Source organism: Colias eurytheme, chromosome 3, assembly GCF_061535395.1.
Source record: "Colias eurytheme isolate Ceu_HAF_F1 chromosome 3, ilColEury1 Martin Lab GWU primary, whole genome shotgun sequence".
NCBI lineage: Eukaryota > Metazoa > Arthropoda > Insecta > Lepidoptera > Pieridae > Colias > Colias eurytheme.
Window position 1 is genome coordinate 5728139 of NC_142982.1, and position 13690 is coordinate 5741828.

Consider the following 13690-nt stretch of genomic DNA (forward strand, 5'->3'; position numbering starts at 1 on the left):
CAAAGCTTGTCGCATTTTAGTTGTGAATACTTAACATTCTTTTATCATTATAAACTGACTAACACGCAGTAAAATACAGCATTACTGCAGATTAGTTTGGATAGCATAATGACACAGATATGATTATTCCTAGCTAAAGTGCAGTTAATGTTTTAAATACTGCAACTGTGAACTAGCTATTTTTCTTACTGCACTAGTAAATTGAACACTTTTTTCTTAAAAAACTAACTAAAATGCAGTATTTTTTTGACCTTACTGCATGTTAGTTGGGTTTCTTGACAAAATAACTGATCCAAACGCAGTAATAGGGCTTTATGCTGCATTTTACTAAGTTTAAAATGGTATTTTTTACAAAAAAGGCTATGCAGTAATAGGCACCAAAAAGAATAAATGGCCATAATAAATTCAGTTATTAAGATATATTTTTTTTATTGCTTTAACGTGTGAACCTATGCCTTTACAACCTTTCTGCATTCAAATTTTTTTGCTTATCATTCTGTTGATTTTTTAAAATCAATTCTTAACTTTAAATGCGTTTTACTCGAAATCGTGATTTTGCTGTTACTGCACTTTAGTGTATGGTGGGCAGTATATACCTAAGTTTTAAGATGTTGTAGGTATATTTTCGTAAATAATGTAAAATGAATTATGAACCTACCAATTTATCTGACCAATCAAAGATATCCTTCCTACATCTACAAATACATAATAACAATCCATAGTACGTACACATTAGGTAAATATATTTTTAATATTCATTTTATTTAGGTAATAAGTACATAATTATTATATCTTAATAGCCGGTGCCTACATGATATTATATTACCTATACGTTTTTTTTCAAATTCAAATTCAAATTCAAATTCAAATTGCTTTATTTGCAGAATGTAGAATTACAAAGATGTTTGTAGATACAGATAATATAGATCCTTAAACATTCTGCTCGTAGTTGAGCGTGCAAATATATTATAAACTACATTAAATACAATATTATATCCCACAACACTTATAGATCCCAATACAGTAGCAGAAAAAGATTAAAATATTAATTTATGTCCCTGGGGGGTAACCGGCACCTTTAGAATAACAGTCTTATTATGGGTACGTTTTGTTGCGTTTACAAAATAATCTTACTTTTTTGGCACCGGGACCTTCTAAAACATATGGAAACCAATTGCAACAAGACTGTTTCGAGCGGTTTCGAGACGTCAATCGAAAAATTGGAACCGGCACGCTCTCTTTGACATTTAGCATTCTTGTTATAATGTCAATAATGACAGTTTTAAGCAATTTTAGTGAAGTTGTAAATATGGAACTTTTATAACATTATTTTGAATATTATTAAAAGAATACACATCAAATTTAAGTGAAACGTTTGTAGTTGGAAATATATTTAATAAATGAAGCTTTTAAAGAAGATAATACATTTATTATATTAAAAATGCAAAATTAACATAACTACATCGGGTTGTTCCAAGAAAAGGCTTCAAACCTTTTGATTTAAGAAGAATCGTGTAAATAATTTATTATTGCGAAGTGCGCAATCATCACGAGTCTCTATGAGATATGGGGGCATCATATGAACAATCTTAAAATACAATTATAACCTACAGATTTATCTGTGTAAGATAAAAGTAATGTAAGTACCATACCCAATGCAAATCTTAAGAGTATATTTAAAAATACGTTTGTTTATGTACACATTCTCCACTTGTTATTTCTCTATTATTATTCTCTAAACATAAATTTTATCTAATACCTACTTAATGTAAATCTATAAAAGATTGTTTATTATTTCTTCTTGATTCAATTTATTTTATCATGTTATATTATTTATATAATAAAACACTTAAAAGTAAATCTACACTCAAATGCACTACCCATATTATACTTATGTTAGGGATCTCATTTAATTTTGAGAAATAATACCATTATTTATTTCCAGATTCTACAATCAATTCCGAGCACGAGGGATAAGATTACCCAGCGTAACCACATGGAAGCATTGATAGTATTCAAGAAGCTATAAAGTGCCAGTGCAACATATGAATATATTTTTTTCAATAGGAAGCAATATCATGCTTTAAATGTATTAGTGCAATTAAAAACATATTTTATAAATCCAAAATCTTTATTTAGTCCTTTTTATTTATTCATTGACAAAACATTTGCTCCTTTACTTCTCTTGATAACATTTATATATAAAAAAATGTAATAAAACATGGAATTATTTGAAAATAGATTCAATTCTATTTTGATTAAATATTAATAATTAGGTATATTACTCAAATCCAAATTTGTAAGTAAATAGCATATTAAAAAGACCCTTGATTAAAAAAATAAAGTCTTATTTATAATACCAGCCTTTAAAACTTAAAATGCAATAAACAAAAACTTTATATTTACATCACAATGAATAATTCCTGCACTAACAGTTTAATGGTATTTATATTTTTATTTTAAATTTAAATCAATTATTGTATTTGCATAATATAGAGTAGATAAATAATTCAAAAACTTGCAGTACTTATGTATACTTTTAATTTCATTTTTATTAAACTTAAAAGTTAAAATGAAAACAATGTAGGTACTATATTAAGGTACAATTAAATTTTTACATTTTCTTTGAATATTTTAAGTGTAGACATGGTGGCGCCTCCCCCAACTTGAAGTTCTCACTACCACATGATCATCTCCCAAGCCGGTACTTCCTTGTTCAATGTTTGGGCAAGCCGGCAATCAACACAACTGTGAAAGATAAATTGGATTTAAACTGATTCTTTGTTGCTTTAACATTTAATAAGTGGGTCAATCAATTTTTAAAGGTCCCGATCATAATTTTCTCGTATTTTTTTTTTTTACTTAATTTTCAGCATTTTACTATTTCATTTAGAAGATAATTCTTCGTAGATTAAGATTATATAAGCAGCAGTGCAGTTGATTTAATACATTTGTGGATTTACCTTCACGAACCGATCTATTCACGGGAAATAATGTCCTTTGGACAACTTACACAATAGTACTTTTTTAAATGTTAAATTCCCTTAAGAATTAAAACAAATTCTTCTAATATTAAATAATAAATAATATTTTGATATTTGTTCTATTTACACCCAAAATACGAAATATTTTTATTAAAATTGAAACGAATGATGTCTTTTGAACAACCAAATAATGTTTCATATATAAAAAAGTTTCAGTAAAGCGGAAATAGTGATATTTTTTACAAAAAAACTATTAAGGCGAGGTTGTTACGTATCGCATTATTGATTTTACTTAATTAAAATGAACTGATTCTCGATATAACTGAATGAATGAAGTATAATGTGATTTTCATATGGGGACATCTTAGTTGTAGTAGTAGCGTCTTGATTTTTGAAATGTTAAAATTACAATTAAACTAGACATAAAATCGCGTAATAAAAATGTGTTCCCGAAACAGCCGAGTAATAAACAAAACATGAACTATTTAACTGTTAAAGTATAAGTTTTATATAATTATTGTCCTAGGTACAACCAAATTGTCCATGGTACAACCACTTTGGTTGGCCCAGTGACTGGTTGTCCGCGGGACATTTTTAACGTTTTGAGCCGCCAAGCAAATACTATTGTTATTTTATATATTAATCTCAGCTCACACTAAATTATAGACGAAAGCGCATCTCGTGTAGTATAATTGATAACAATGCATCAAGTACTTATGCTTTAATCACAGTTGTCTGACGGACTGACAATAAAGCCACCCCACACTCACCAACATCGCTCGGACGACTGTTGCCGTGATTTTATACAAATCAAAATGGCGTTTGAGCCCGACAGTTAATTGTTGTGTTTAGCTTGTTGTTTAGGAATCTACCGCGCCATTTGTGGTTTGTTTCCATAACTAAATTACGGTTGTCTGTGAGACCTGTGCCATGTAGATGATTTATGGGGACAAAAGTAAAATGCCTGAAAAACGTATTATATCCAATAAAAAAAAAATATTTGTATGTTTTTATGTCAATAATCATGAACTGAATCAAGAAGTCTATTTGGTATTTATGGTCGTGATAGTATGTGTTCGTGATGCGAAGTTTGTTTATGCATAGTAGCTTGGGGACAAATGTGATAGTACTGGAAAATTGCATTTAGTCTCTGGACAACCATGAAACTACGCACAAATTAATAAAGCAAGTAAAATATTGTTCACAATAATGTTAGAAAATATTAAGAGGAATATAATTAAAACCAATTTAACTCTTTCTGATTTCATGTTTATTAATTATCGTTCAGGGACATGATGCGTGTACCGTCGGACCATTAAAAGTTGATCGACCCAAGTACATTTAATATGTTTACTTTTATTATTAAAGGGCTTGTCATGGTGTATGTAATTTAAGATGTTTTTTTAAACAATGTCGGTATAGTTTGTTCAATAATAAATACTTTATTTGTTAATCATTTTTCAAGTATTTTAACATTTTAGTTGTTTATCTTGCAATTCTTAATATTGTATTAAAAAAAAGTTAAATGTGTAGGTGTGTAATTCCCACAGGAAATTCCTTACAAAACTGTTAATATAAGTAGCTTCTAACCAAACATAGATAGGTTTGCTTATAAATTAATATAAATATTTACTTTTGACCAGCTGATCTAGTTTTTGTGAACTCCCAAATCATTTGCACTTAAACTTTCAGCAGAGAATTCTATCAACTTCGTCTCATCATAACTTTTACCTCGTTGGGAGTTATTCATGTACCTATCTTTGTCTTTGTAATTTCGGGGTCAGGGAGCTTCGCGCACTCTGCACAATGTTCTGCTGTAAGTTAAATAAAAATTACTTCAATTAAGTAACAATAATCAAAACAGACGAAATCATGCAAAAACCAAAACTTTATTCGTAAAAATATATCTCTGTAGTCTGTTATCATAAATCGTTCTTACTCGTACTTTATCTTACCTTGCTATTTCAATATTGCTTTTTCGCACTTTCTCATTTATCCAGAGATGAGATTCACATATTTAAGTTTATGTTTATCTGAAATTTTAGTTAATAATATGAATTATTAGGACAGTGACATGACATTTTGATTTTTGACGTTTAATGTTCGATACAAATCATTACGACTTGGCCTAAAAGCCTCGTAGCCAAGCCATTAATCTTAAAAAAATAGACAAAACTTCGGAATTCATTCGCTCTTTGGACATTGTAGGCAATCGTATAGTAATCATGTTGAAAAGGCTCCCGGTACCAAAATAAAGTAAGATTATTTTGTGAACTCAACAAAACAAGGTTGTTATTATAAAAATGGCGGTGATTGAAAATTAAACGTCAAAAATCCAAATGTCATAATCACTGTCCTCGTATTATTATCTAAAATTTGGATAAATCAAATTGAAAAATTGCGAAAGATAAGTAATATGCATTAAAGAATGCATGAAAGAGGCATGAAAGAGCAATTGAAATAGCAAGGTAAGATAATATACGAGTAATAAATATATCTAAAACATTGGACGATTTATGATAACACAGATATATTTTTACGAATAAAGTAGTGGTTTTTGCATGATTTCGTCTGTTTTGATTATTGTTAATTGAAGTAATTTTTATTTAACTTGCAGCAGAACATTGTACAGAGTGCGCGAAGCTCCTTGACCCTGAAGTTACAAAGACAAAGGTACATAAATAACTCCCAACGAGTTAAAAGTTATGCTGAGACGAAGTTGATAGAATTCTCTGAAAGTATAAGTGCAAATGATTTGGGAGTTCACAAAAACTAGAGCAGCTGGTCAAAAGTAAATATTTATATTAATTTATAAGCAAACCTACTTATCTATGTTTGGTTAGAAGCTACTTATATTAAAAGTTTTCTAAGGCATTGTACCTACACATTTAAGTTTTTTTTAATACAATATTAAGAATTGCAAGATAAACAACTAAAACGTTGAAATACTTGAAAAATTATTAACAAATAAGGTATTTAACAAACCATACCGACATTGTTTAAAAAACTTCTTTTTAGACATTTACATACACCATGACAAGCCCTTTAATAATAAAAGTAGGTAAACATATTAAATGTACTTATTAAATGTTAAAGCAACAAAGAATCAGTTTAAATCCAATTTATCTTTCACAGTTGTGTTGATTGCCGGCTTGCCCAAACATTGAACAAGGAAGTACCGGCTTGGGAGATGATCATGTGGTAGTGAGAACTTCAAGTTGGGGGAGGCGCCACCATGTCTACACTTAAAATATTCATATTTGTATCATACATCTGAAAATGTAAAAATTTAATTGTACCTTAATATAGTACCTACATTGTTTTCATTTAAGTTTAATAAAAATGAAATTAAAAGTATACATAAGTGCTGCAAGTTTTTAAATTATTTATCTACTCTTTATTGTGCAAATACAATAATTGATTTAAATTTAAAATAAAAATATAAATACCATTAATCTATTAGTGTAGGAATTATTCATTGTGATGTAAATATAAAGTTTTTGTTTATTGCATTTTAAGTTTTAAAGGCTGGTACTATAAATAAAACTTAATGTTTTTAATATGCTATTTACTTACAAATTTGGATTTGAGTTATATATATCTACCTAATTGTTTTTAATAAATATTTAAGCTAAATAGAATTGAATCTAATTTCGAATACTTCCATGTTTTATCACTCTTTTTTTTATATAAATGATATCAAGAGAAGTAAAGGAGCAAATGATTTGTCAATAAATAAATAAAAAGGACTAAATAAAGATTTTGGATTTATAAATGTTTTTTATTGCACTTAAACATTTAAAGTATGATATTGCTTCCTATTGAAAAAAATATATTCATGTTGCGCTGGCACTATGGCTTCTTGAATACTATCAATGCTTCCATGTGGTTACTCTGGGTAATCTTATTCCTAGTGCTCGGAATTGATTGTAGAATCTGGAAATAAATAATGGTTTTATTTCTCAAAATTAAATGAGATCCTTAACAACAGATTAGATAAGTATAATATGGGTAGTGTATTTGAGTGTAGATTTACTTTTATAGTCTTATATTCTATATAGGTAAATAATAACATGATGAAATATATTGAATCATGAAGAAATAATAAACAATCTTTTATAGATTTACATTAAGTATTAGATAAAATTTATGTTTAGGGAATAAACTGTAGAGTTGCATTTTATTATACAGAGAAATAACAAGTAGAGAAAGTGTACATAAACAGACGTATTTTTAAATAGATTTGCATTGGGTATGGTACTTACACAGATAAATCTGTAGGTTATATTGTATTTTCAAATTGTTCATATGATGCCCCCATATCTCATAGGGACTCGTGATGATTACGCGGTATTTCTTTAGAAATTTGCGGCACGAATTAAGGGGGGGGAGGGGAGGGAAAGGGAGGGGGGAGGTAAGAGGAGACCCCCTATAAAGTGGGGGGGTGAGGAAACCCCCCCTTCTATTTTTTTTTTATTTTTTTTGAGATTATATTTATACTAGCTTACCGCCCGCGGCTTCGCCCGCTTTGACTTAAACCTAATAAATTATATACTAAAACCTTCCTCTTGAATCACTCTATTTATTAAAAAAAACCGCATCAAAATCCGTTGCGTAGTTTGAAAGATTTAAGCATACAAAGGGACATAGGGATAGAGAAAGTGACTTTGTTTTATACTATGTAGTGATGTAGTTAGAAATATAACGAAGATTATGGGCTTTCTTGACTGCTCCGGCGCTGCAGAACGTGGCGCTTGCCCCCGTGTACCTCGTTGCAGGCAGGAGTCTTCACTCGCCTTCGTAGCTTCGGCTTTTTGGTCGCCTTTGGCGACCAGCCTCAGCCACTCCGGCTCGCTTGACTCTGCCTGCTCCTCAGCACACGCGGGCGCCACGCTCCTCCGCGCCTCCGACTTTTTAAATACACTCTAGTGTATGACAGACAAGTACCACGTGGAATCGGGGTGGACAGATTCGGTTCTGTGATTAACAATTTGTGTGCAATATACTTACATACTTACATACAATAAAAACATTTTTTTTAAATAATTATTTTTCAAATCTTGTATACATGTTTGATACAATTTACAATGGCAATGAATGGATCCATTTTATTTATTTCCACCCATCGTCTCCACATATTCTATAATATTATCACCGAAGTTTGCTGGGTGGTTATAGTTATCTTTTTTAAAAAATCTTTTTACAACATGCCACTGGGACTCAAATGGGTCAGAGGCAACAAATGGGTTGTCTGGGTCTGAGTGATTAACTTTTTTATGAACATACCCATATTGCCCCAAACAATCATATGCTATGCTCGCCAATAACCCGTATGAATTGTTGTCCCCTCAGCAACATGCTTTTGAATGAACTATGGTTTTTAATATGTACATTAAGACATTTGTTATCTCTTTCAAACACAATTCTTGTAGTTTTGTCAATGTAACTCAAACAATTTTGAACATAATCTCAAAAATTAAAAAAAAGATTTCTCTGTAATTACACGTTTCCGCACGAAAAGCCGCTAATGTATGTTTCGGGGCATCATTATCGATTGATAAAAATTAAAATCGCGCCGAAATTCGTGCCGCACGTTTCTAAAGTCAACCCGATTACGCACTTGTTTACTATTTTAGGTACACGATTCTTCTTAAATCAAAAGGTTTGAAGCCTTTTCTTCGAACAAGCCGATGTAAAGTTCTATTATTATCTGATAACTGTCAAATTGTCAAATAGATCGCAGTTCGCACCGGTCCCAATAATTGAGTGAACTATTACGAGTGACGTCATCAAAATTGCTAGAAAAACAAAATCAGTTTAACGCTGCAACAAGCTTGCGTTAAGGGTGTCACGGTACGAAAAGACATAGTAATGTTATAATAAGCTTGCTATAAGAGATGCCGGTTACCCCCCAGATATGATATCCATTATAGTCCTTTTCATTTAGGATGATTCCTGTGACACTTCATCGTGTTCCGAATTACGTATTTTATGTTTAAAAAGTCAAAATAATTTTAGTGCATAATATTTTTATTTTATGGCAGCATTATTACCAAAAATATAAAAATGAAACATCTTAAGCTTATAAATCAAAAACAGTATTGTTTAGTTTAATATAATGAAAAATAAAATAAAATAACACAAAAATATAATACCTACGCAATTCGTGTACATGAAATGGATCGTTGAAAAATCATAGAGTTGGAAAATCATATAATCGGCGCCCATCTTGTGATCGTTTGTCGTTATCATTAGAATCCCACCCGGATACTGACGATTCGAATAAAAGATCGTTGAATAAAGATATATGTATAATATTTATATGACACAACACAAAAAGCAGTATCAACTCCCATTTATTAAAAAATAACTTTATTTTTAATGATCCACGATATTGCTATAAATCTTAACCAGGCGTTTTAAAATTTTAAATATAACGATGTTTAGTAGCACTTAGAAATTAGGATTGTTTATCATCTTTGTTATTATTAGATAAATTATCAAAGCTATTAAAATATATATCTCAATATTAGTTACGTAAAAACTATGGAAATTTTTAAACGACTGTTATACACTTAAGTTTACATAGTTAGCTTTCCACCCGGCTTCGCCCGCGTTTTCAAAGAAAACCCCGCATAGTTCCCGTTCCCGTGGGATTTCCGGGGTAAAATCTATCGTAAATGTTAATCCAAGTTACCATCTATATGTGTGCTAATTTTCATTGTATTTGCGTGAAAGATTAACAAACATACATACATATTACATACACATACACATCCATTCTCACAAACTTTCGCATTTATAATATTAGTAGGACTAGTAGGAAGGATAGGATAGGATAGAATACTATATTATTATATTTTGAATATGGATAAAACCTTACCTATTTTTTTATCATACAATACAACTAACAGCATGTTAATCTTTTAATTCGTTGGTTCCATTCCATTAATAATTTGACAGTTTTATCTGTTTGCGGATTATAACACAGAAGTTAATGAGACGAAACGTTTAATTAACCATAGGTTTTGATCGCAAACTTTGATAACGGAATTGTAGTCTAAATATCCATCTATCTATATTATTCTTTTTATAGGAAACCAAAACAAAAACAACAAATATTCATTGTATAGGTTATATTAAACTATTCAATGTACAAAATACACAAAAGTCATACATAATCTTCTATGTCATATAAACATCAGCTAAATTCGACAAGAGATTTATCGTGGTACAAATTTTACAATGCCACCGTTGGCAGGCGCTAGAATTACGCTGTATGGATCGCTTTCCACCTTATAAGGGCTAGCAGGTTCCAATTTGTATTTACGTAATAGCTGAGCCAAAGCTGTTCGCAATTGCATCATTCCATATCGCTTTCCTGTAAATAATAATTTTTCGATTATATAAAAAGATACTTAAATTTGTAATGAAACATTGTTTTTAACAGTATTAATTGATTGATTACTAAATCACAAAAATTATGTAATAATGTCAAACAGTCTAATTAATTACATCATTGCTGATAAATGTAGTCACGTTCACGCACGCTTAAATTAACTTTGTTTTGTGTGAAATGATAACAGGCTAATTATTTTACCTATACAAAACCGAGGTCCTTCTCCGAAAGGCAAGAAGGTAAATTGAAGATTATCATTGTCGGACGACGCGTTCATTCTCTCGGGACGCCACTTTTCAGGTTCAGGGAATATCTTTTCGTCATAATGTATTGCGACTATATTTACAAATACTGGTATGCCTTTTTCAATTGTAACGTCATCGTCAAGTTTATACTCCTTATTACATTTTCTATCCAGGTGAGGAACTGGTGGATATTTACGTAGTGTTTCTGAAAAATAATCGAATATAAGTTAAACAATTACCAAAGCTATCTAAGTACCAAATAATAAAAAGGACGAATAAAATACAAGACATACCATGAAGGCAGGAAGATAAATATTTCAATTGCATTAGTTCATCATACTCTAAAATGTCTTTTCCAGTTGTTTTATGCGCTTCGTCGATCTCTTTGAATAACTTTTCCTGCAGGCGGGAAAAAGTAAGCGATTATTTTAAATTTCATGCCACAGTGGCAGTTATTTTATAGTGCTATTATAAATTTACCTGTTCTTCAGGGTGGTATGCAAGTTCGTGAAGGCAGTAAGAAAGTGTGGTTGAAGAAGTTTCAATAGAGCCTAGTATAAATATAGCAACTTGTGCTAACATCAAGTCGTCAGCCAATTCTGAAAATGTAGGTATGTAAGTACTAGAGTCACCACAATATGTAACTATATTATATGTTTGGTGAGTAATATTTGAGATGAAATTATTGTTTAAAAAAGAATACAATTTTGTGATATGAAAGTGATTTATAATAATTAATGTGAAGTGGAAAATTGTAAAATAATATCCTTACGAGTTCCTGTGTTCGCGGGAAGTTTGAGGTTCTCCTTTAATTTCAGCAAATGATTAACGAGATCCTTATCGCTGTCCGTTCCCTTTGATTTACGTTCGTTGACGACATTCCAAAATATTTCTTTAATATAATTAGAAGCGACAACTGAGAAGAACTTTAATCTGTAATTAAATTATTACATTTACATCACTACATTAAACAGATTAGTTCATGTTATAATGATCAGAAGATTTTTTTTAACTGTTAAACAAATCGAATAAAATTAATTCGAAGAAAGTAAATTTATTTAAAAAAATCAAGGAAATATGTATTTATTTTTGTTTGCTACGGACTCAACGTTGACGTCAATAACTTCTATTAAAATCTGTAAATATTTTTTTCCACTGTTTCTTCTTTTTTAATTGTTTAATTATAGAATCTTATATAAGAATTAACGAGTATACCTTCGTAGGTAGGCATTGAATAGACTTTATACTATGTATTTCTATAAAAATTAATTCCCAAGAGTACCTTACGTACATCATGTGAACATGAGGACATTTAATTTTGATGTTATGGGGAAATATTTTCAATTATTTTTTATAATATTCTAAGGGCTAATTTTTCATTCCTTGATTAAAACTTATTCGTCGAATAATGTATAAAACTACCATTTTAAAAACGTAGATATTCTAATTGCCCGTATACGTGACATTTTAATATTATCGTGTAATACTTTATTGGACGGATAAGTTTTAACCAAGCATTAAAAAATCGGCCCTTCATTCATTTGAACCGAATAAACATAACATACCTTAACAAGCATGCAATTGCGGGCATGAAAAATATCATGGCGAACTCCAGACCACGCCAAAAGTTAAATTTCACCATGTGGCTAGTAATTACCCATAAAGGCGAGAGATGGTCGTTGAGCGCGCTCACCCTTATTCCGAAAACGGTATATGCCACTGTGTCTGATGTGTACATTGAAAACAGTTCCTAGATAAATAGGAAGAACTTTATTCGTAATACAGTCAGTAACAAAGGGTCAGTACGATATCAATACCGGAAATAATACCAGACACTAAAATAAATTCTATTTGGACTCTGTTATACAATATTCCATTTCACAATTTCACAGAATATGGCTTGATTTTTGTACTTGGGATGAAATTTTTTTACGAGAGCCATTCAATATGTACCAATCCAATACATATTTTAAGTGTTATGTTAAGTAATAACTTCCATCCATTTTAATATGAACTTACAAGTAGAGCTTTAAATGACATAATATGATGGACATATGTATTGTTTCCTTAAACAATACATCCATTGTGTATTGTATAAGGAAACTAATCTCTCGTCCAACCTAATTTGTATTTATATAATAAAATTTATACTTTACCTTTAAGTTTACTCTTTTATTTTCCTTAATGTAATGTTTTTCAATCCTGTTGACTAGCTGCGTTGAGTTGATATTCATCAGTTCTGTGATCTTCTTCAAACGTAACGATGTAAACATGGGTGATAGTTCGTGTCTCATAGCTGACCATATTGGATTCTAAATTAAGATAGGTTCATAAAAATAAATATTAGGTAGTACCATAGTTTATAATATTCCGTTTTTAAACTTATTTCATTCATTGGAAATTATTTTGCCGGCAAAATCTACGCTAAAAGAGCCTCGCACCGCGGGAAAGTTAGTTATTCATGAAGTTTTAGAATTTTTGATAGAAGATAATAACAAACATTTCACATTAATTGAAATGTTTTCTTTGTCTGTTAAATTCGAGATAATTAAATAGCGCCTGTCATCCCCTGTTGGGATTGGCATAATTGCTTTAACGGGAATAGCAAGTCAATCAAACTGCATAATTTATAGAAACAATTTGACTTACCTTCACGGTGAAGAGGTTTAACGAACCCAGAGGATCCGAATATCCGGAGTATATAAATCTGTCTTGAAAGTATTCATGGTCTTTCACTAGAACCCGTCTCGCGAGTTCCGGCGTATTCACAAAGAGAACGGGCTTCCAAGTAAAAAATGCTCCCACATACTCTCTTGGATACTTTTCTTTTAACGCGAAAAGAAAGTCAAAAAAACTTTTTCTCATAATAAATCCTAGGTTACCGAGGGGAAATGTTGGCTCGTCATAAATAATACCGCGATCTTTCCAGTACTGAAATTTTCGATAAACAAACAAAACAAATGCAGCTGTAGCGAACACTGTAATATATAATAACCACTGGAGTATTAAACTTAACATGCTGACGTCCATTTTCCTCAAGGGACCGTTCTGTAATGCGCTAC

At 30.6% G+C, this 13690-nt stretch overlaps 1 protein-coding gene and 1 long non-coding RNA gene across 2 annotated transcripts; one reads left to right on the top strand and one right to left on the bottom strand.

The window, feature by feature from the left end:
- The first annotated feature begins 5311 nt into the window (after nt 1-5311).
- LOC149909590 (uncharacterized) lies at nt 5312-6511 on the top strand. Its single transcript, XR_016458342.1, has 3 exons — nt 5312-5452; nt 5602-5775; nt 6120-6511. It is a non-coding gene; the product is annotated as an uncharacterized LOC149909590 (long non-coding RNA).
- A 3592-nt stretch (nt 6512-10103) lies between these two features.
- On the bottom strand, nt 10104-13690 carry LOC149909591 (cytochrome P450 6k1-like). Its single transcript, XM_090119637.1, has 8 exons — nt 13278-13690; nt 12785-12940; nt 12194-12378; nt 11401-11561; nt 11109-11227; nt 10922-11027; nt 10585-10833; nt 10104-10365 (listed from the first exon to the last, which is right to left on the bottom strand). Exons 1-8 carry the CDS (start codon nt 13656-13658, stop codon nt 10208-10210), a joined length of 1515 nt encoding a protein of 504 aa, XP_089975763.1. The 5' UTR covers nt 13659-13690; the 3' UTR covers nt 10104-10207.

Bases quoted from the DNA above. Each gene is read 5' to 3' on its own strand.
- LOC149909591 (XM_090119637.1), bottom strand. From the start codon at position 13,658: ATGGACGTCAGCATGTTAAGTTTAATACTCCAGTGGTTATTATATATT. The intron at 12,941-13,277 runs GTAAGTCAAATT...ATCTTAATTTAG, and splicing joins TAAACCTCTTCACCGTGAAG to AATCCAATATGGTCAGCTAT. The intron at 11,562-12,193 runs GTATGTTATGTT...ATTTAATTACAG, and splicing joins GCAATTGCATGCTTGTTAAG to ATTAAAGTTCTTCTCAGTTG.